This window comes from Bufo bufo, chromosome 3, assembly GCF_905171765.1.
Source record: "Bufo bufo chromosome 3, aBufBuf1.1, whole genome shotgun sequence".
NCBI classification, from domain to species: Eukaryota; Metazoa; Chordata; class Amphibia; order Anura; family Bufonidae; genus Bufo; species Bufo bufo.
Genome location: NC_053391.1, coordinates 62,995,572 through 63,018,719, shown reverse-complemented (window position 1 = coordinate 63,018,719; position 23,148 = coordinate 62,995,572). Strand labels below are relative to the sequence as shown.

The 23,148-nt window shown below is 42.7% G+C and overlaps 1 protein-coding gene across 2 annotated transcripts in view; it reads left to right on the top strand.

Annotated features, from left to right (window-relative positions):
* The window catches only part of CXADR (CXADR Ig-like cell adhesion molecule), a 56,924-nt gene extending 34,282 nt beyond the window's left edge, over window positions 1–22,642 (top strand). The window contains exons 7-8 of one of the 2 annotated variants that reach the window (XM_040423222.1): window positions 1,768–1,999; window positions 21,194–22,642. In XM_040423222.1, the coding sequence (XP_040279156.1) occupies window positions 1,768–1,999; window positions 21,194–21,217 (256 nt within the window). In that variant the 3' untranslated portion in view covers window positions 21,218–22,642. Of the gene's footprint in view, window positions 1–1,767; window positions 6,505–21,193 lie in introns of those variants that run through there. The other variant, XM_040423221.1, reaches the window with a different exon arrangement.
* The last annotated feature ends 506 nt before the right edge of the window (window positions 22,643–23,148 follow it).

The following is a 23,148-nucleotide window of genomic DNA, read 5'->3' as shown; positions in this document are numbered from 1 at the left end:
CTTGGTATTACAGTCCAGGCCCATTCACTTGAAAGGTGGTGAACTTGATGTCACTGGCCTGGAAGAGGCTTGAGCGCCGCAATTTCTTCAGAGCCTAGGATAGGTCATCCATATTAAACACTCAGACCTTCAAGATGGGACAATTTTTTTATATTTTTTTTTTTTGTCTTTTAAAGCCATATTTCTGAGAGCCATAACTTTTTTTATTTTTTTTCATCTATGGAGCTGTATGATGGCTTGTTTTTTTTTATGGGAGTAGCTGAATTTTTATATTTTATATTTACCTTTTTGGATGCGGTAATAACAAATTTTGTGTAATTTTGTATTCCTTTTTATTTTGTTTAAATAAAAAGCATTTTTTTAAAATAAGGAAATGTTTTTTTTTTTTTTAAATAGATTTATTTTTCTCTGCTGTTAAGTGGTGGGCCGAGTTAAAGAAACAGCCCTATGTCCATAAGGCCTCATGCACATCAACATATATTCTTTCCGTGTCCGTTCCGTGTTTTTTTATTTATTTTTTTGCGGACCGTATACGGAAACATTAATTTCAATGGGTCCGCAAAAAAAAAACTGAAGTTACTCTGTGTGCATTCCGTTTCCGTATGTCCGTATTTCTGTTCCACAAAAAAATAGAACATGTCCTATTATTGTCCGCATTAGGCTACTTTCACGTTTTGGCTTTCCGTTTGTGAGATCCGTTCAGGGCTCTCACAAGCGGTCCAAAACGGATCAGTTTGCATTCTGAATGGAAAAGGATCCGCTCAGAATGCATCAATTTGCATCATTTTCGGCTCCATTCTGTTTTGGAGACTGACACCAAAACACTGCTTGCAGTCTGATGAAACTGAGCCAAACGGATCCGTCCTGGCACACAATGTAAGTCAATGGGGACGGATCCGTTTTCACTGACACAATCTGGCACAATAGAAAACGGATCCGTCCTCCATTGACTTTCAATGGTGTTCAAGACGGATCCGTCTTGGCTATGTTAAAGATAATACAAACGGATTCGTTCAGAACGGATGCAGATTGTTGTATTATCTGAACGGATCCGTCCATGACTGATCCACACAAAACGAGTGTGTGAAAGTAGCCTAACAGACAAGGATAGTGCTGTTGTATTAGGGGCCAGCTGTTCCGTTCTGCAAAATACAGAATGCACACTGATGTCATCTGTATTTTTTGCAGACCGCAAAACACGACCGTGTGCATGAGCCCTAACACTCATGTTGCCAAGGGTTAAAGGGATTATCTGCTTTGAACAAGGACTTTTTGTTACAAGGGTCCCCTGACGGTAGATGATCAGTATGCAGCACCATGACGAGGGCGGTTTAGTATTACATGGTTCCCGTGGTCCTCCCTAGAGGGACTCTGTCTTTCCATCCTAGCTGATAGATGAAGGTACTGAGCATGGAGTCTTCTCTATTGACTCAGAATACAATTCATAGGCCATTTCCAAATGTGTTTTCTAAACCTGTCGTCTCCTTCAAAACGATTGTGAGGTTATAACAACATGGCCGCTTTCATCCAAAGAACACAGCACACTTGCCCACATGTCATGAGCGTTAGTGCAGTTCAGACTCCACTTCAGTTCATTGGAGTCGGGATGTAATACCACATACAGCCCAGGCACAGGTGTGGTGCTGTTTTTGTAAGAAGGCAGCCATGTTTTACTAATACTTGACAGCACCTTTAAACTGTGTCACAGGTAACCAACCATGTATTCAGTGAGAACAGGATCTAACTTTTCTTCTTCCTTCTATACAGAGAAGACGTGGCGCCCCCCAAAAGCCGCAATTCGACAGCACGTAGCTACATCGGAAGCAACATAGGAAGCAATAACTCATCACTAGGTTCTTTGTCTCCATCAAATATGGATGGTTACTCAAAGGCTCGATACAACCAAGTGCCCAGCGTGCCCAGTGAAGAGATGGAGAAGCCGCCAAGCCAAGCGCCAAGCCAAGCACCAAGCCAAGCACCCCACTACGTACCGCCCAAGGTAGCTGGTCCAAATCTTAGTAGAATGGGAGCCATCCCTGTCATGATTCCCGCACAGTGCAAGGATGGCTCGATAGTCTAGGTCATCTCCATCTTGTGAGTAATAAGTGGTTGTCCCAGCGTCCTTCAGACTTTTTGTTGGTCGTGTTCCTCCCTCTACGTTCCATAGGGACGCCTCGCGCTGGGTCGTTATGGATAGACAAATCCACTCTGCGGTCACACGACTGGTTCTGCACATTTATTCTGCTGTTTGATAGACATATCACATGGAGGCAGTTTCCTTTTTTTGCAGTTAGGAAATTCACTGAGCTAATTAAAAATGTAATGGGGGTGGGGACCCACTACTCGAGAGAAGCGAGCTAGTGTCTCCCACATTTCCCATTATTTTCATGGGAGGTACCAGTTAAGTATTAGCATTTTTATGTGTAGTTGTTGTATAATTTTTTTGTCTTTCTATGAATTGTAGTGTACAAAAGATGATCTTGTTTTCTAGAAAAGCCTTTGTCCATAGCATGACATGTATCGGAGTTGGTGCAAGTGCAGGAATGATGCGTTCTTATTTATTTTGCTTCAGTGCTGGTAATTAATAAGTGGACAGTAAAGTCTTTTTTTTTTTTTTGGTGTCATAAGACATCCTTCGTGAAGCTTTAGCTTCTGTCTGATCAACATGAAAAGCACTAGAAACCGTTTATTGGCTACCAGGGTCGTTTGTGGTTGGTCGTTCAACCAGATTGTACTGGGCATGTAGCATCTTCATGTTCCCTACCATTGTCAAACCCAACAGGTAACTTTTATATATGTTGATTTAAGTCCTTGCTCAATGGGAAATCCCAATTGGAATTGGGTTGAAGGTCACCGATAGTGCTTTACAATATATAAGTAGACCAGGGTGCTGATCCTGGGGGAGTGATCAGTGCTGGTTCTTATAGGTGTCCATAGGTTTTAGATTAATATCTGCCAAGCCTGGAACTGACCAACCGTGTAATGTGTATGTAAGTATCCTGACCTACCTGGCTTTTGGCAGATGTCTTGGGGATTTCAACATGCCCAATCCTTTGTTCTCATTGGAGATAAGCCACTGCGAGATGTATCTGCCAGTGGCTCATTACCCTCTCCCCATTGAGAACACAGGCATTACTGGCCGAGCAAAGCATGCATGTATGTGGGGGGTTGGGAGGACTGTGTTTGGCCATCAAGTGTCTAAGGCGTATGGCTAGCTTATGTCGTGTCTGTGCATGCGGCTCTAAGGTTGGAGTTCCATGCATTGATCTCCATGGACGTTCATTCCTATAGGTATGGTGAACATTGACCCGCTCCTCAACCATAGTCTTTAAGACTATGTATTGGGACCTAGTTTTCCAAGTTCAGGCAGATTTCCAGTTTCAGTGGGGGCCCTCTTCCTCCATGACCAGCTTCACAGTACTTTGCTGCAGATCACTACTGACATCATGGTCCTTGCGTCCAACCATTGTTCGTCCAGTTAGTAGTGATGGTGGTTACATTCTGTCACCTATCAAGACTCCTATGTAAATCCGAAAAGATTTTCCATGGTCCAGGTTGTCCCAGTATCACCACAGATAGGACGACGCCACGTTGGGTTAGTTGTATGGTCGGTTCCTTGCTGCAGTATAAGCCCAGTTATACGTCTGCTCCAGATCTCCCTAAGATGGTGCCTTTATAAAAATGAACCTTATGCAGGAATGTAACTCTGTGACCACCCTCGTGCCTACATTTGTCTTTCTTAAGGTGCTTTAGATGTGGGGGCACAGACTTCAGGATGGGAGCTCACCTTTCTACGATGATTACTTGTCTCTGTACCAAAGCCGTTTTCATACCCAGGAACTTCATCCCTACACAAGGAGGTTTCCTAATTGGCTTCAAACCCTGTAATGTTCTTGGGTATGACGGTGGCTTGAGTGTGTTTTCCTGCTTATTTTGGCACAGTTCATCATTAAATTAATTTAAATCTCCTACAAAAAAAAGTGGTGCGCCCATTTAGGGGTTTGTACAGAGTTTGAAAAACATGGCTGCTTTCTTCCAGAAACTGCCCCCATGGTTTGTCTGCTATGGTCGCTCAGCTCAATACCGCACACAACCTGTGAACAGATGTGGCCAAGTAGTTACTAAAACAGACCTATCGGGAGAGGCGGCAGGTCCCCTTTAAAGGGGAGTTCCACACAATAGTGTACCGCAATCTGACTTATCTAGACTTGTCCGACAACTGCAATGGCTCCCATATATGCCCTCCATGGAGCTCCCGAAACCCTTCGGCTCTTTTTTTTTTTTTTTTTACTAGAATTCTGCAGTTGAGCACTTATGGCACTGCTATATGTGACGGACTGTCACAGGCTGGTTTCTTCTAATTCCTGTGGCACTGATGGGCTTTCTTGCTTTTCAGATGCCTCAGTCCCTTTTCCAATATGATTTTAGGTGGTATTCCCCTTTAAAGGCATACATTGGGGGCAGATTTACTATTGAAAATGCGCCAGTTTTTAAAAACCAGCCTGCATGCTTTACTCACATTCACCAAATGTTGTAAACCCTTTTCTAATCCTATTTTGCCTTGCCCGACAATGGGAGCGACTTCACAGGAATGTGGCATGACCTAAATGCACGTTGGTGCTCCCAAAAAAGCAACAAAATTTTGGAGCTTTTTTTTATTTATTATAATCTATGCCAATTTATAGGCGGAGTAAACTTTGACTATTTTTGACACGTGGACAGACTACTAGCATAAATCTGGAGCAGGATTTACGATACTACAAATTCATAAGGGTCCATGCACCAGAATAGTACATTTTGTCTGTGGTTCATATTCTTAGACGGTGTAAGGTGCACCACTGTTTGTAAATCTGCCCCATTATGTCAGCTCGCTGGATCTCATAACCGATGGGTCAGCACCACAATCATTTGATTTCATAATAAGATGGACTGTGCCAAACTTTTTCTAAAGTGTAATTGGGGTAAATGTGTCCGTTTTTTTTTTTGTTTTTTTTTTTCCTGTTACAACTATTTCTCAAATTTGTCAGAATAGTTTAAAAAATGTGAAATGAAACCGAAGCTTGTTTTGCTTTTTCTGATCGCTGAATTCCCAAAGCAAATGTGTAAATACCGAATAATTTATCACTGACTGATCTTTAATCTAGTGACGCTGAGGAAGCGGCATCTCTAACTGTTAATGGTCACCACATCGCAATTACATTAGTGTTTTTTTTTTTTTAGTTTAAAGAAAACTTTCTACTTTTCTCAATTTTTCCCTAAAAAAATAAAGAAATAAAAAAAAAGTGGAAATCGTTATGCAACTGCATTGTGTGGGATCTATCCTTAAAGTGAATGTCCACCATTTTTTTTATTTTATTTTTTAACCCAAATGGATCTAAAATCCTGAGATACAGCGCTCCAAATCCCTTGCATATAGTGTGAAATAATGACGGTCTGCCTGCTGCCACCACTAGAGGGAGCTTAAGGTCGGACTGCATACTGTTGAGTTCAAGCTGTAGGTGCTCCCTCTAGTGGTGGAAGCTGGTTGCCACAATCTAACTCTAGGTTTTTGCAGGGGATTTTGAGCTCTGTCTTATAAAACTTAACCTTCCCTTATACTGATGTGTTAAGAAATGTAATCAGCACAGACTTTGAGACCTATGAACAACATAATAAAGGGTGGAGGTTCACTTTAAAGAGGTTTCCCCATCTCAACTACCTGTCCCCTAACCACAGGTATAGGGATAAGTGACTGATCAGTGAGGATTTACCCGCTGGTGCCCCTGCTGATCTCTAGAACGGGGGCTCGTGTTGCCCATTCGAATGAAGCAGCAATACGCATGCCTGTCCGTGCTCCATTCAACTCTGGCACTAGTATTTGGATATTTCCAACATCCACGTAGAGTTAAATGGAGCAGCAGAAACACAGGCTCATGTTCTAGTGATCAGCAGGGGCCCCAGCGGTCGGGCTGCCGCTGATCAGACACTTAACTCCTATCTTGTGAATTGAGGATAAGTTGTTGTCATGGGACAACCCCATTAAAGGTGTTGTCCAGAGCTAGAAAAACATGGCTGCATTCTTCCAAAAACAGCACGTCCCCTGTTCATGTGTTGCCTGCTATTGCGGCTCAGCTCCATTGGAGTCAATGGGGCAGGGCTGTAATACCTGACACAGCCTGTGGACAGGGGTGGTGCAGTTTTTGGAAGAAAGCAGCCAAGTTTTGCTCGCTCAGGACAACCCCTTTTTAAGGTCCATTACCTGTAGCAGCTCGGCTCAGTTCCTCTAGGAGAATATCCCCGTTTCCTTTAGAAGACCTGGCCGAGCTCGACGATTGCATCTCCTTTTTATATATAGCTTTCCTAATGAATTTTAGTGACACTTTTGTGTTGCTCTTTATCTTCTTTTTTATGTACACAAAGGGCTTTCCACCTTGTAAAAAAATTTTTCATAGTTTTGTGAAATTATTGTACTTTTTAAAATAATAAAAAAAAACTATCCGGTGAAATCCGGGTTTGTCTCTTTCAGCATTGTGTCTGTGATTTCTCACTTTTTGGGGCTCTTCATTGCTTTGCTTCTGTTTCACCACTTTATAAATCATAGGTCGTGGGGGTCATGTTGTTTGGCAAGAATGATATATGAAGCAATTTAAAGATGATTATAAAGTTTGTGAACCCCAGAGAATATAATCGCTTGACCTGAATGCCCCGTACAGTAGGCTGGATTCTTATATCATGGTCCATGAAAAGTTACGGTAAAATACAGTAGGGGAAACTGGTTGCCCTTCACAGGGGCCATGGACGGTTTTACCAATGAACTTGACCATAAGCAAAAGCTAAATTGAATTATTTTTTTATAATTGAATTGCATTCAAAAATTGCCTTTTTTGTTTTGTAATCACTGTAATTTGCAGATGTTTTCAGATAATAGAAAAGGCCTAAAAATCTCAAGTACCGAAACATTATTGAATTACCTTTGCCGTTCTGCTCCAGTCTCACTCTGCCATCCTCCATTATTTCCTCCACATTGGCGTTTAGAGTCTGGTGCAGCGACCTGCTGTCCATAGTGATGTCCCTTCATGTGGACTATAGTATCTCACATCGAGCCCAAGCCCTACCAAAGATCCATAGATTATACTGCATGTCTTTCACTGATGAAGGCTGAGAAGTCTGAAACGGTTACAGTTGTGTTCAAAATAATAGCAGTCAGACATCACTAACCTGATCAATGACTGTTTTTGGTAGAAATGATATTTCGACATGGCAAATAGTTTTCAAGCAGGTATAGAGTAATAAAGATCCAACAGTCATGACATGCATGCTGCTGATTCTGTGTAATTGAATCACTAATTGAAAAGGGAATGTGCAAAATAATAGCAGTGTGGAGTTCAATGAGTGAGGTCATTAATTCTGTGAAAAACAGGCGGCAATTATTGCCCTTATTTAAGGAAGGAAGGCAGTAAATGTTGTACATGCTGGTTACAGTGCATTTCTCTCTGAAATTCTGAGGAAAATGGGTCGTTCCAGTCATTGTTCAGAAGAACAGCGTACCTTGATTTAAAAAGTTGATTGGAGAGGGGAAAACATAAAGAAGTACAGAAAATGATAGGCTGCTCAGCTAAAATGATCGCAAATGCTTTAAAATGGCAACCAAAACCTGAAAGACGTGGAAGAAAGCGAAAAACTACCATTCTAATAGATAGAATAGCCAAAATGGCAAGGACTCAGCCAACAATCGGCTCCAGGAAGATGAAAGAAGGTCTAAAGTTACCTGTGAGTTCTGTTACAATTAGATAGAAGACGCCTATGTGAAGCCAAGCTATCTGCAAGAAGCCCCCGCAAAGTCCCACTGTTGAAAAAAAGACATTTGCTGAAGAGGTTACAATTTGCCAAAGAGCACATTGACCGGCCTAAAGAGACATTCTGTGGACGGATGAAAGTAAGATTGTTCTTTTTGGGTCTGGTGGCCGGAGACAGTTTGTCAGACGACCCCCAAACACTGAATTCAAGCAACAGTACACGGTGAAGACAGTGAAGCATGGTGGCCAAGCGTCATGATATGGGGATGTTTCTCATACTACGGTGTTGGGCCTATGTATCGCATACCAGGGATCATGGATCAGTCTGAATACATCAGAATACTGGAAGAGGTCATGCTGGCTTATGCTGAAGAGGAAATGCCCTTGAAATGGGTGTTCCAACAAGACAACGACCCCAAACACACCAGTAAACGTGCAACATCTTGGTTCCAGACCAAGATTGACGTTATGGAGTGGTCAGCCCAATCCACAGATCTTAATCCAATAGAAAACTTGTGGGGTGACATAAAAATGCAGTTTGAGGCAAAACCAAGAAATAGAGAAGAACTGTGGAATGTAGTCCAATCATCCTGGGCTGGAATACCTGTTCACAGGGGCAGAAGGTGGTGACTCCGAGCAGCACAGATGTCCAGCAGTTCTCAGAAACAGCGGTTATACAACTAAATATTAGTGAAGTGATTCAAAGGAAAGCAAAATCTTCAAACATTTTTCAGTTTATATAGTGAATGTTTGAGTTTGTAAAGAAGAATACAAACACTTTTTTTTTTTTGAACGGTCTAATATTCATTTTTCAATTGTTTCTTTTTTTAGAGGAATAACACACATTTGATATATTTTGTTTCTTCATGTTCTGATTTGGAATAGTATGTGTAGTGTTCCCAATGCATTTGTGTGTATGGAAATAAAAGCTATTAGAAGGTTTTTGAGCTTTATTCACTTTTTTACACACATTGCTATTTTGAACACAACTGTATGTAAACTGCAGGGAGTGGCCCTGTACACGGTATCTGTGCTGTACACTAGCAGTTCATTAGTTGTCCCCTTCTGCCACTAGTGGCCCATTTGTATATCTCCACCCACTATCCTTTATATATTGGTTTAAAAATGCTGTTTTAATGACATTCAGTTACAAAAGTATTAAGATTCAGGTACTAGTTAAAAAAAAAAGCATATTTTTTTGTTCCACAACCACTATAAGACCACCGTTTGTACAGCTATCAGTGACTGACAGCCATCCATGTATACACACTTACACAGAGAATGCTATCAATCACTGATAACGCCTCCCCCCATGTACAACTGAAGTCAGAAAAAGCGAAGATATAAATGCTTAAAGGGGGTATTCCCATCTCGGGTATGGATGGCAAATTGCCAGGATGTGCCATCAATGTCAGATAAGTGTCGGGCTTCGTTCACACCACCGTTCAGCCTTTCCGTTCTCCTGCTCAGTTTAGAAGCAGGATAACGGAAAGGGCGGATTTGGCACATAACTGAGCCGAACAGAACCTAAGGACCCCATAGACTATAATGGGTCCGTTAGGTTTCCACTCAGAGGAAGATTTTTGAAGCGGAGACAAAAGTCCTGCATGCACAACTTTTGTCTCCGCTCCAAAATCTTCTGAGCGGAAACATAATGCACCCCATTATAGTCTATGGGGTCCTTAGGTTCTGTTCGGCTCAGTTATGTGCCAAATCCGTCCTTTCCGTTCTCCTGCTCCTAAACGGAGCAGGAGAACAGAAAGGCTGAACAGTGATGTGAACAAAGCCTAAGGCCTCATGCAGACGACCATTGTTATGTTCCGTTCTGCAAAATGGGGTTCCGTTGTTACGTGATCTGTTTTTGTTTCCGTGTGTCTTCCTTGATTTTTGGAGGACCACTAGACATAAAGGAAAGTAAAAAAAAAAGTCTAAGACAGGTTTGCCATAAATCATAGGAAAAAAACGGACGCGGATGACAATCTTGTGTGCCTCCGTGTTTTTTTGCGGTCCCATTGACTTGAATGGGTCCGCAAACCGTTTTCCACGAAAATAATAGGACAGGTTATATTTTTTTGACGGACTGGAACCACGGATGCGTATGGCAAACGGTGCATTAGCAGGGTTTTCAACGGACCCATTGAAAGTCAATGGGTCCGCAGAACATCACGAAAAACGGCACAACGGACACGGAATAAAACGGTCGTGTGCATGAGGCCTAAGTCCCACATTTGAGACAGGCTCCTATTTCCAGAATGGAGAAACTTTATCTTTTGCAGTTGCACTTGATTTGTGAGACAGAACAAACTTTTATTTATTTTTTTAAATATGAGGAAGGGTGAATAGCACGTTTTTCTCTTTAAGATTTTATGGAGTTTGTTTAGGCACTGCCAATACTTTGAGTCCCCATTATCTTCAGTTTTAGCATTGCCCCCTTATCTGATATTCTCTCTTCTAAAGTTATTCTGTGGCAGCAGATTTGTAAGACTGGGGGAACGTTAAAGTGTCACTGAACTTTGAAAAATAGTTTTCATATGTCATAGTGACATGTCAGAGGTTTACAGCAGTGAGCCCCCCGCCGATCGCTAGAAGGAGGGGAGAGAAGCGCTCACATAGCGAGGTCTTCCTTGCTTCTATTGAGCCCATCTCCTACCAGTGAGTAGAGGGCGTGCTCTACGTTGGGTCTCGTCGTTTTAGTGATCGTGGGGGGGGTCTCGGCACGGAGACCCAACTGATCAAAAATGTAGTACTGAAAGTCATGGGACCCAAAAGTAGAGATGGAGAAGAGGAGGGGTCCCAGGACAGAGCCTTCAGGGGACACAGACAAAAAAAAAGTGAGATGAGGGAAGAGTGAAATGATCTGTATAATGTTCATCTGAGCCCCCACTATGCACTGCTTTTAGTTTGGAAAGTGGTGGGGATTGGTGTGATCAAAAGTAGAACTTCCCTTTAACTGCCGGAGAACCAGTCTGTTGTTTTTATATTTCTTTACTGTCTAAAGAAGCATTTTATTGGATGCCCTGTCTTTACAAGAACAGGCACTTCTTTCCTTCATCAGCCTTTTATAGGGATTGTGAACTTAAGCTGGGATTTACAGCCCTTTAATTGCTCCAGTCATTCCATGTGTCATCTCCGGTGATGTAAAGCCTCAACCATGCTGTGGATAAGCTCGCTTCTGCACCGATCAATCCTCATTAATGGATTACTACCACCATCGTTTATTTCCCAAATTCCCAGCACTGTGGTACTTCAATACTGCAAGGTTCATTAAACAGGACAATCAATGGACAGACCAGACAGGATGATGATGATGATGAGCCTGAGGGCCAACGATCTGGAGTTCCTATTAATGTTCATTGGCCCAAATCATTGCTGCGTGTCAACATGATTGCTCTGTGTAAATGGTACACGAATGTCCAATGACTCGCCATATCGTCGGTGGACGCTCGTTTCGGGCAAAAAACCTACCCATGAAAACAACACTTACCTATACTCCATACCTAAATGTCACCCTTCCTCATAGGTGGGAAAAGCAGCTCCCACTTCCGTTAGGTGTACACGGCCATATCCTCTCCAGTTGTGTTGAAGCGGTCAGTGACGTTCAGCCAGGTACGGTGTAATGTTGGTGACCTGTAGAGACTTTGGAACTACAGCAAAATTTCCAAACAATTTTGCAGTGAGTCGCCCAGTGTAGTCCCGGCTTCTAGGTTGTCTATCTTGATTGCAACACTTAACGGGGTCGTCTCACTTCAGCAAATGCCATTTATTATGTAGAGGAAGGTAATGCAGTGCACTTACTAATGTATTGTTAGTATCCATATTGCTTCCTTTTCTGACTTGATTCATTTTTCCATCAGATTATACCTGGGGGGCACACATCTTTGGTTTTTACTGTGCAAAAATACCAGTGTCAGACAGGCACTAGACACTGCCATATAATAGTACCAGTCGTAACGCCCATGACGTAGTATTGCTCAAATTTTTTTTATTTTTAATGTGGTCCATGACGTGCAACTACAGCAAAGAGACCAAACTATGCTCAAATCATAGTTCCAAACAACTGTGGCATACGGCGTAAAGTTCTGCCAAATAATGTCATGTAGTATACAAATAACAGGGCCCTACACTGCGCACATAACGGTGGCATATGTTGTGCACATGTCATTCATTGCCCAAGTAATGGCACCATAGAGTGTGCAAATAATGCGTATGGTTCCTCATCCAGGCAATCAACATCTGACATACTTGTCTGGACATGGCAAGGTGTACCCACACACCTACCGACAACCTATTCGCCTCTTCCACTGGGTCTCCTAGGCTATGCCCACATCTGAAAGCTCAGCCAGAAGCCTCCGTCATTTTGGCTGGAAGATTGGCGATGCATGCAGCATTGGTTTTCCCCATTAAAATGGCAGGCGAGAGGTGGTGGCAGAACCCAACTAGGCCTATTATAAGTCAACGGACTCCATTGTGTGACAGGTCTGGCTTCTGTTTATGATGGAAACCTTGATAACAGTTGTGAACAGAGTCTTAAAGGGGTTTATTCCATAAGTAATGTCCTATAGTACATGACAGTCTCTTTCTAACAAACTTAGAACCAGCCCTGGACCTCGCATGGACCCGGAGATCTTCACGTTCATTGTTCTGCTATATTTATTTCCAGCCGGCAGCTTAGAGGGCATGCACTTTCTGCTACAGCTGCTGGCAGTTGAAGGGATGGAACTGAGCATGTGAGCAGAACAGAGAATTTAGAAAAAGCGCTAACACCAGGTGGCGCTATATAGATAAAAATTACAATTTTAATTGCATGCAATCACAAAAGTATTCCGATGCAGAATATTTTTCGTGGGACACCCAGTTTACTCTATCATTTCAGGACCTGTCCTATATCGGCATCGATCACAGCCGGACCTGTGTAATATAGGGCACTCGTAATCGTGGGACTGGACTTTCCAAGTCCTTTTAGTGGTGGGAATGTGTGTTCTGGTTCTCATGCTTTAAAATGAGAGATTTTTGACTTTCAGACGGCGGCGTCCCTTTAGTCTCCGGATATTATTATATGATTGAGTAAACGGCTGATAGGTTATCGTCCTGGATTAGTAATATCAGTCAGTGATTAAACAGGCTTGGAGCTGAGATGTGACCTCAGCCGACATCCAGCAGGGTTTACTTTATATAGAGGCACATTACAGGGATAAAAGGGTTCTCTACACCTGATCTGAACCTGAACAATAGCTGGCTCCGTCTACCTGCCCTACCGCACAACTGCTGCTGCTACTGGGCGTTCTCCAATGACTGAGGAGTGGGTCATATTGACAGAAGCAAAGAATATCTATAGTACTAGGTAGTGCAAAAGTCCATGCAGAGCAGTCCACATCTATCATCCTGTAGTCGGGGAACCATATCAGGAGTGGATGTCTGCATGCCAGATATCTATTTTATTCAGACCAAGAATAAAATAAATTTGGTGTTACAGATTTTTTTTTACAAGCTAAAAGTGATTCTGCATTAGTCAGTCATATTTTTTTGTATTCCTTGCCTGATTAAAGTGGGTAACTTGGCATGCTGACGGCCGCTAGTAATTTATTGTGGATTGGGTCAAGGATCTTACAACAATAACAACTTGTTTACGAATGATGAATCACGTTTCAATTGAGGACATTGCCTTTTATATGATTTGAAAATTTGTTGCCGCCACCTAGTGGAATTTGAAGGAAATGTCACCCAAATTTTTATCTGCCAGTTAAAACCAGACAGCGACAGACCTAATAAAATAATATTTATTTCCATAGAGCCACCATATTCTGCAGCGCTTTCAAACGAAAGACATTACGATGTAACTGGCTAATATACAACTGAAGTACTAGGAGTGAGGGCCCTGCTCGCAAGAGCTTACACTATGATCCTTTTCCATTATTTTTTTTGTTAATCTTCTGATTGTAGATTTTTTTAAAATTCTATTTCCTGAACATGGTTATGGGGGGCGGCCATTTCGCCTGGGCTTTTCTTAACACCATTTAGGAAGCATTGAAAAAATCGCTTTATGGCATCCACATGGTCTATAGACAACGACCGGAGGGGGACCTCACTGACTTCTATGGGAGAGTTCTCTAGGAGCTCTGTGACCTGTGCAGAGGTCACTGTACAAGGAAGGAATAGATAAGACATGACAATCACCTATTGTGAATGGTGGATCCTGTCTTATCTGCACACAGAGGTGATATCATTACAGGCAGGATTAGATTGACAGATAAGCAGGTAACTGCGGTAAATTGATCTGTGCAGACCAAGAAGTGGTGATTATTATTGGCCTTAGTGGCAAATTAAAAAATAACATAAAAAAACAATAGGTCACTTTCTGATGACGCATTCCCTTTAAGAGGTGTCCCTTTCACTAAATGTTTATAGTGTATGAGCTTTTGGAGCGGTTGGAGGGCCGCAGGTTGAGCATCCCTGCGTTAGACCGATGTATAATGTGTGGATGTGCGATCCATGTTGATTTTTCTACATTTGTGGCATACAGCATACACTAACATGGTCTCTTTTTGTTTTCGACTCTGGCAAATCTGACCCGTAGTTTACTGGAGAAACCAGAGGCAGACATTTGGATTTCTGCCACAGATGTGCAGTTTGTGCCGCTGAGCCACACGAGGATTAGCCTAATCCGCCAGGTTTTCTGTGTGGAATTTGGAGCACGCTACTTATTCTCGCAGATTTTATTTTCCCGACAAGGGGTTACAAATGGACACTTTACATGAATTGGAGGAGGCCTGGAATCCACACCTAAATCCGTCTCGCATCCGCAACGTGTGCACCCGCTCTTAGCGACTCGTGCAGCCATCCGTTGTGGAGGGAATTGCATCCCCATCTGAGTGAATGATGTTGTATTGAAGTTGTCTGACGCGTTGAAGGATCATTGGGGTCCAAGCAGGTAGAGCCCCGCTGATCAGTAAGTGATGTCATCATATTATAGTGATGTAACTTCCTATGATGGAAAAACATTCTAAGGAAAAGACTTCCATATGTTAATATGTAAATAAGGTGCAATGAGGGTGTCACTATTGCTCTTGTTGCACCCAAGCTGCTCTTTTTCTGTGGCTAGCCCCCCGCTGCTAGGGTGCAATAAGAGCAACAGTGGTACTCTCATTGCACCAAATGCCTTATTTGCATATTAAAGGGGTTATCCATTTATATTGAGGGTCTATCCTCAAATGTAATTGCGCGTGTTCACCGCTGCAATGTCGATGGCGTGAAGGTAAACAATGAAGAGAAGTTAGTGCTCATATAAGAGCTGCGTTCTCTTCAAACAGCTGATCGACATGGGGGCCGGGAATCAGCCCCTCGCTAATCTGATATTGATAACCTACCCTGAGGATAGGTCATCAGTATAAATAATACGGAGCTTCAGATCTACAACACAGTGTTTTATTCAGGTGAACCACAGCTATGCGCCTATGCAAACAGCTGCATAGGGCAGTTCCTGGTAACCGATTCCCTTTAACCACCTCCGGACCGCTGTACGCACAGACGCGTCCTGGAGGTGGTTGATTCATTCCTCCTGGACGCGCCGGCGCGTCCTCTCGCGAGACGCGAGATTTCCTGTGAACGCGCGCACACAGGCGCGCGCGCTCACAGGAACGGAAGGTAAGAGAGTTGATCTCCAGCCTGCCCGCGGCGATCGTTCGCTGGCAGGCTGGAGATGTGTTTTTTTTTAACCCCTAACAGGGTATATTAGACGCTGTTTTGATAACAGCGTCTAATATACCTGCTACCTGGTCCTCTGGTGGTCCCCTTTGTTTGGATCGACCACCAGAGGACACAGGTAGCTCAGTAAAGTAGCACCAAGCACCACTACACTACACTACACCCCCCCCCCCCCCCCCCCGCCCGTCACTTATTAGCCCCTGATCACCCCATATAGACTCCCTGATCACCCCCCTGTCATTGATTACCCCCCTGTCATTGATCACCCCCCTGTAAAGCTCAATTCAGACGTCCGCATGATTTTTACGGATCCACTGATAGATGGATCGGATCCGCAAAACGCATCCGGACGTCTGAATGAAGCCTTACAGGGGCGTGATCAATGACTGTGGTGATCACCCCATATAGACTCCCTGATCACCCCCCTGTAAAGCTCCATTCAGATGTCCGCATGATTTTTACGGATGCACTGATAGATGGATCGGATCCGCAAAACGCATCCGGACGTCTGAATGAAGCCTTACAGGGGCGTGATCAATGACTGTGGTGATCACCCCATATAGACTCCCTGATCACCCCCCTGTCATTGATTACCCCCCTGTAAAGCTCCATTCAGACGTCCGCATGATTTTTACGGATCCACTGATAGATGGATCGGATCCGCAAAACGCATCCGGACGTCTGAATGAAGCCTTACAGGGGCGTGATCAATGACTGTGGTTATCACCCCATATAGACTCCCTGATCACCCCCCCTGTCATTGATCACCCCCCCTGTCATTGATCACCCCCCCTGTCATTGATCACCCCTCTGTTAGGCTCCATTCAGACATTTTTTTGGCCCAAGTTAGCGGAATTATTATTATTTTTTCTTACAAAGTCTCATATTCCACTAACTTGTGTCAAAAAATAAAATCTCACATGAACTCACCATGCCCCTCACGGAATCCAAATGCGTAAAATTTTTTAGACATTTATATTCCAGACTTCTTCTCACGCTTTAGGGCCCCTAGAATGCCAGGGCAGTATAAATACCCCACATGTGACCCCATTTCGGAAAGAAGACACCCCCAGGTATTCCGTGAGGGGCATATTGAGTCCATGAAAGATTGAAATTTTTGTCACAAGTTAGCGGAACGGGAGACTTTGCGAGAAAAAAATTAAAAATATCAATTTCCGCTAACTTGTGCCAAAAAAAAAAAATTTCTATGAACTCGCCATGCCCCTCATTGAATACCTTGGGGTGTCTTCTTTCCAAAATGGGGTCACATGTGGGGTATTTATACTGCCCTGGCATTCTAGGGGCCCCAAAGCGTGAGAAGAAGTCTGGTATCCAAATGTCTAAAAATGCCCTCCTAAAAGGAATTTGGGCACCTTTGCGCATCTAGGCTGCAAAAAAGTGTCACACATCTGGTATCGCCGTACTCAGGAGAAGTTGGGGAATGTGTTTTGGGGTGTCATTTTACATATACCCATGCTGGGTGAGAGAAATATCTTGGTCAAATGCCAACTTTGTATAAAAAAATGGGAAAAGTTGTCTTCTGTCAAGATATTTCTCTCACCCAGCAATAGTATATGTAAAATGACACCCCAAAACACATTCCCCAACTTCTCCTGAATACGGCGATAACACATGTGTGACACTTTTTTGCAGCCTAGGTGGGCAAAGGGGCCCATATTCCAAAGAGCACCTTTAGGATTTCACAGGTCATTTACCTACTTACCACACATTAGGGCCCCTGGAAAATGCCAGGGCAGTATAACTACCCCACAAGTGACCCCATTTTGGAAAGAAGACACCCCAAGGTATTCCGTGAGGGGCATGGCGAGTTCCTAGAATTTTTTATTTTTTGTCACAAGTTAGTGGAAAATGCTGATTTTTTATTTATTTTTTTCATACAAAGTCTCATATTCCACTAACTTGTGACAAATAATAAAAACTTCCATAAACTCACTATGCCCATCAGCGAATACCTTGGGGTCTCTTCTTTCCAAAATGGGGTCACTTGTGGGGTAGTTATACTGCCCTGGCATTCTAGGGGCCCAAATGTGTGGTAAGGAGTTTGAAATCAAATTCTGTAAAAAATGACCTGTGAAATCCAAAAGGTGCTCTTTGGAATATGGGCCCCTTTGCCCACCTAGGCTGCAAAAAAGTGTCACACATCTGGTATCTCCGTACTCAGGAGAAGTTGGGGAATGTGTTTTGGGGTGTCATTTTACATATACCCATGCTGGGTGAGAGAAATATCTTGACAGAAGACAACTTTTCCCATTTTTTTATACAAAGTTGGCATTTGACCAAGATATTTCTCTCACCCAGCATGGGTATATGTAAAAAGACACCCCAAAACACATTCCCCACCTTCTCCTGAGTACGGAGATACCAGATATGTGACACTTTTTTGCAGCCTAGGTGGGCAAAGGGGCCCATATTCCAAAGAGCACCTTTTGGATTTCACAGGTCATTTTTTTACAGAATTTGATTTCAAACTCCTTACCACACATTTGGGCCCCTAGAATGCCAGGGCAGTATAACCACCCCACAAGTGACCCCATTTTGGAAAGAAGAGACCCCAAGGTATTTCGTGATGGGCATAGTGAGTTCATAGAAGTTTTTTTATTTTTTGTCACGAGTTAGTGGAATATGAGACTTTGTAAGAAAAGAAAAAAAAAAAGAAAAAATCATCATTTTCCACTAACTTGTGACAAAAAATAAAAAGTTCTATGAACTCACTATGCCCATCAGCGAATACCTTAGGGTGTGTACTTTCCGAAATGGGGTCATTTGTGGGGTGTTTGTACTGTCTGGGCATTGTAGAACCTCAGGAAACATGACAGGTGCTCAGAAAGTCAGAGCTGCTTCAAAAAGCGGAAATTCACATTTTTGTACCATAGTTTGTAAACGCTATAACTTTTACCCACACCATTTTTTTTTTACCCAAACATTTTTTTTTTATCAAAAACATGTAGAACAATAAATTTAGAGCAAAATTTATATATGGATGTCGTTTTTTTTGCAAAATTTTACAACTGAAAGTGAAAAATGTCATTTTTTGCAAAAAAAATCGTTAAATTTCGATTAATAACAAAAAAAGTAAAAATGTCAGCAGCAATGAAATACCACCAAATGAAAGCTCTATTAGTGAGAAGAAAAGGAGGTAAAATTCATTTGGGTGGTAAGTTGCATGACCGAGCAATAAACGGTGAAAGTAGGGTAGGTCAGAAGTGTAAAAAGTGGCCTGGTCTTTCAGGGTGTTTAAGCACTGGGGGCTGAGGTGGTTAAAAGGGTTTTCTACATTTTTTTTCTTTAAATTTTCACCAAGCAGGAGGTGGTAGGAAATAAAGAAAAAAAATGCAACTTTTATATGACCCGCAATAGTGTTATCACGTCCATCGTTAACGTGACACGGGATGAGCGAATCGACTTTGGATGAAACATCCAAAGTCAATTCGCATAAAACGTCCTAATACTGTATAGAGCAGGAGCTCCGTACAGTTTTTCGAATTTATTGGCTCCGATGAGCTAAAGTTATTGTTAATTTGTAACTCTGGTTCGGTTCCGAGTTTGGGAAATAGCTTTTTACAGTACAAATTCTGAAGTTATTATGTGAAGTCTCGCAAGACTTTGTGAAGCAATAACTTCGGCTCATCGGAGCCAATACATTCTAATTCTGTACGAGTTCCTGCTCTGTACAGTATTAGAACAAAGTTTTATGCGAATCGACTTTGGATGTTTTATCCGAAGTCTATTTGCTCATCCCTAAACGTGACCGCTGCAGCCAATCGTGTATGACTGCTAAGGCCAGTGATTGGCTGCAGCGGTCACATGAGCGATGGACAGTATGTGACTGCTGCAGGTCCAGCGGAGATCAGAGTGGTGGGACATTTAAAAGGTGAGCGAGGGTTTTTTCTTTTTCATACTGTCCCCTGCTTTGTGGCAATTATTATTTTTTTAAGTATTGGGAAACCCCTATTAGGGTTCATGCACCTGAACGTTTTTTGCGTTCAGTATACTGGCGGCTTTTTTAGTTCAGTATGCGTTACTTATACTGAACCAATCATTTCAATGTGTCAGCAAAAAAAGTGAAGTGTCTCCATGTGCATTCCGTTTCTGTATTTCTGTTCCGTTCAAAGATAGAACATGTCCTATTGCCCGCAAATCACGTTCCGTGGCCCTATTCAAATCAATGGGTCTGAAAAAAAACAAAAACGGAACACATACAGAATGTACTCCGTATGTCTTCCGTATCCGTTCCGGCGGAACCATCTATTGGAAATGTTATGCCCAGCCCAAATTTTTTCTATGTAATTAATGTATAGGCCATACGGAACAGGAAAAATTACTGAATCAAAAACGGATCCGTTAAAAACTGCCTGCAAAACACTGAAAAAGCCATACGGTCGTGTGCATGAGCCTTTACTGCGGAGCCATTTTACCTTTTAAGAGGCACCATGTATGCCAGTTACATTTATTTCTGGAAGAACATTAAAGAGGTTTTCTGAAACCTCGGGATAGGTCATCAGCATCTGATAGTTGGGGGTCTGACACCCAGGACCCCCACCGATTAGCTGTTTAAGAAGACACTGTTGCTTCTGTGAGTGCCGCGGCTTCTCTCTGCTTTTCCTACGCCATATTCATCGGTCGCATGGCCTAGGCTAAGCTCGGCCTCGGAGAAGTGAATGCAATGGTGGATGGCGCTGTGCTTGGTGAGCTGAGAGAACGCCATGGCTCCACACAGGTGCCTTCTCAAGTAACTGATGGGTGGGGGTCCTAAGTGTCCACCGATGAGATACTCATGACCTATCGAGACGTATCTGCTGCATGGGGCACATTTCATGCAGTGGTATTTCTCTGGAGGATTTTGCCACAATTCCCTGGTAAAATCTGCACATGTTCCATATGGATTTGCCATGGATTTTGTTGTGGAGTCGCCTATGGAGGATATGCCACAGCTTGTCTGCCCCTCATGTCCATACACCATATATGTGAATGGCGAGATATGTTCCTGAGGCTGCACTACTGCGAGATTCTGATGACACTTACTGTTCTGACCGTCAGGTGTCATTCTGGTCATGGAGAATTTATGTGGATGCAAAACACCAACTACAACATCATCTACCTCTTACGGGGCCTGACTACTGCAAGTTTATATGGGAACATCAATGTTTTTGGGAAGTGTTGTCATTGGAATCTCAGTGGTGCAGCCTCATGATAATGCAATTATCTCCCAGCACAGAAGATAGATACTAAAAATGTTATATTTCATGTACACAAATCTGCTTTGATTTGTTTGTCTCTTGAGAACTGGTTTCTGACTGGTAAAAGATAAATGACCATCCATATTTTGATTGGCAGGGCCAGATTTCCAGTTAGGGCCTATCCCTTTGCACATGCGAGGACTACATCGCAGCTGCTGAATAATACCAGGTTTTATCTAGAACTTTGGTTGGTTGCCTTTCTGAACACAATATAGTGGAAATGTTCAGTCTGTGTGGAAGACGCAGCTTTTTAAATCTTAAGCGGGGGTGGGGCTTCATAATCTGTATATTGTGCATTATGTCATTTTCTATTGACATCTCACCGTCTTCTAACTATGGGCATGGGACTTCTGTGGCTAATGGTAAATCTGACCCAGTCTCATTTGTCTCTTGTATGTGAGAAGAAAGTATTCTGCATGCCGCCATCTAATGTCATCCATTTTGTCTCCTTCATTCAAGTATCATGGCTTAACAGTGGTGTAAACGGGACCTCCCCTCCAGTATGAGAAGCAACTGGGACATGAAATTCCTTGTACTGACGCACTTTTATGTACATTAAGGTTTACTCCACAGACTTGTCTTGTTTACGCGGCCTCCTGCCCGCCCACGAGGAGTTCTTGAAGATCCGGCAGCTCGTTGACCAGGATTCAGAGACATAATATCAGCTCCGTTATCTCATTGTAGATCCTTCACCCCGGAAGCTAAAATCAGGAATGTTGTTTGCCAGGTTCTTTATTGAAGAACTGATATAGGTTTCCCTGAAAAACTGACATGGAAGAGAAAAAGATGGCATTCGGTAATGTCCTCTCCAAAGCTCATGTATTGGGTCTACAGAATGACATCTGTATTGTAGACGTCACGACCCGGCCCCTGCACTTCTAATTAACTGTGTAATTAAATTCTCATGTTCAGTTCACTTGTACTGCGGGGGCCGGGTTTTGCAGCCATAAGTTCGCCTTTCTTTGCTGTTGATGATTTTAAGGCATTTAGTAACAAATAACCCATAATTTTAATTTCACAATTTGCAAACCAGCACCTACTGAGTCAATGATACATTTATATGTTCTAGCTCTTAGGTGAGTGGGGGGGTTGTTGTGAGGGGCTGTGATCTAAATTCATTACATCACCATAGTAAAGGCAGGTTTACACGCTCAGAGGAGCAGCGATTATTGGGGGTGAAGGTCTGCATTTACAGGCAGTGATCACCTCCATGGTATGAGAATGATCGATCGCTTGTCCTCATGCAGCCGCATTGTTTCTGGGCCGCAGTCATGGTTAGACAGTATGGTCTACTGACCAGAAATGATAATTTACGGGAACGAGTGTTTCACCCGATGAACGAAAGTTTTGCATGTTCATCGGCTGCACCTTTTGGTTGTAGGAACGTTTGGGTCGGGTAAACTTTTTTTTTTTTTATATGGCATTTTGTTTTCCAGATCATCAAATGTTCTGGACTATCAGATGGTCATAGAAAAATAAAACAGAACAAAACTCTAGAACAATAGCCAAGAATAAAATGCCAACATGTACAATGCTACAATCACCAACAAGTCTCCTGCTGAACAGCTATGGACTACAGGTTGCTGGATTAATAGAATTGTACTGTTAGATGAACAATTTTATGTTCTATTTCTATGAATTTACCTGCTGTGAACTGTGCATTTACCGGATATGTGATAATGATGCCTCTAGTACTATGGGCTGGTGCCTACAGAGGCAGGAACTTCTGGAGCAACTGTGATGGAGAAGAGCGAACAAAGAGACGGGGGCTGCTCCGGTATGGAGTCATCACTGGCGGTTTAGTGTTCCTGCTGCCTTGCGTTTCTGGAGCCATAGCAATGCGGACAAGTTTCGGGTCATGGCTACTGCAGGAAGGGCACAGTGTAGTGTGAGGCGAAGGTCTCATGGATGGTGATCACCTACATTTTGTAGCCATAAAGTGCAAAATGATATAACCTTGGCAGAACTCCAGTTACATGGAACAAGGTTATCACACAAAGCCCAGATTCCTACAAGTTTGGAAACAAGAATAAAAAAAATATAAAAAAAAGGCACAATAATGACTATTTACAAAAAGCCCCCCCAAAAATTAAGATATACCAAAAGCACAACATTTTACCCACTGGTCTAATAGGCAGTGTTCACATTCTGGAAGGAAGAAAAAAAAAGACAAACACATATCTGGGCTCAAATCTCCATCATCACTAATATTCAGGATTTGTGATCCCGTGCTACCATCATATGGGGTCCCATCTCACAGACACCCCCTAACTGTGACCAGTAACATGGGTTGTACATGAGCCCTTGGGGTTCACCCACAGATTTATTGCAGAATTCCAGCAATAAGGTTTTCAGAATTTTTATTTGCAGAAATATCTACAACACATCTGGTGGAGCCTTGTACGAACGTAAAG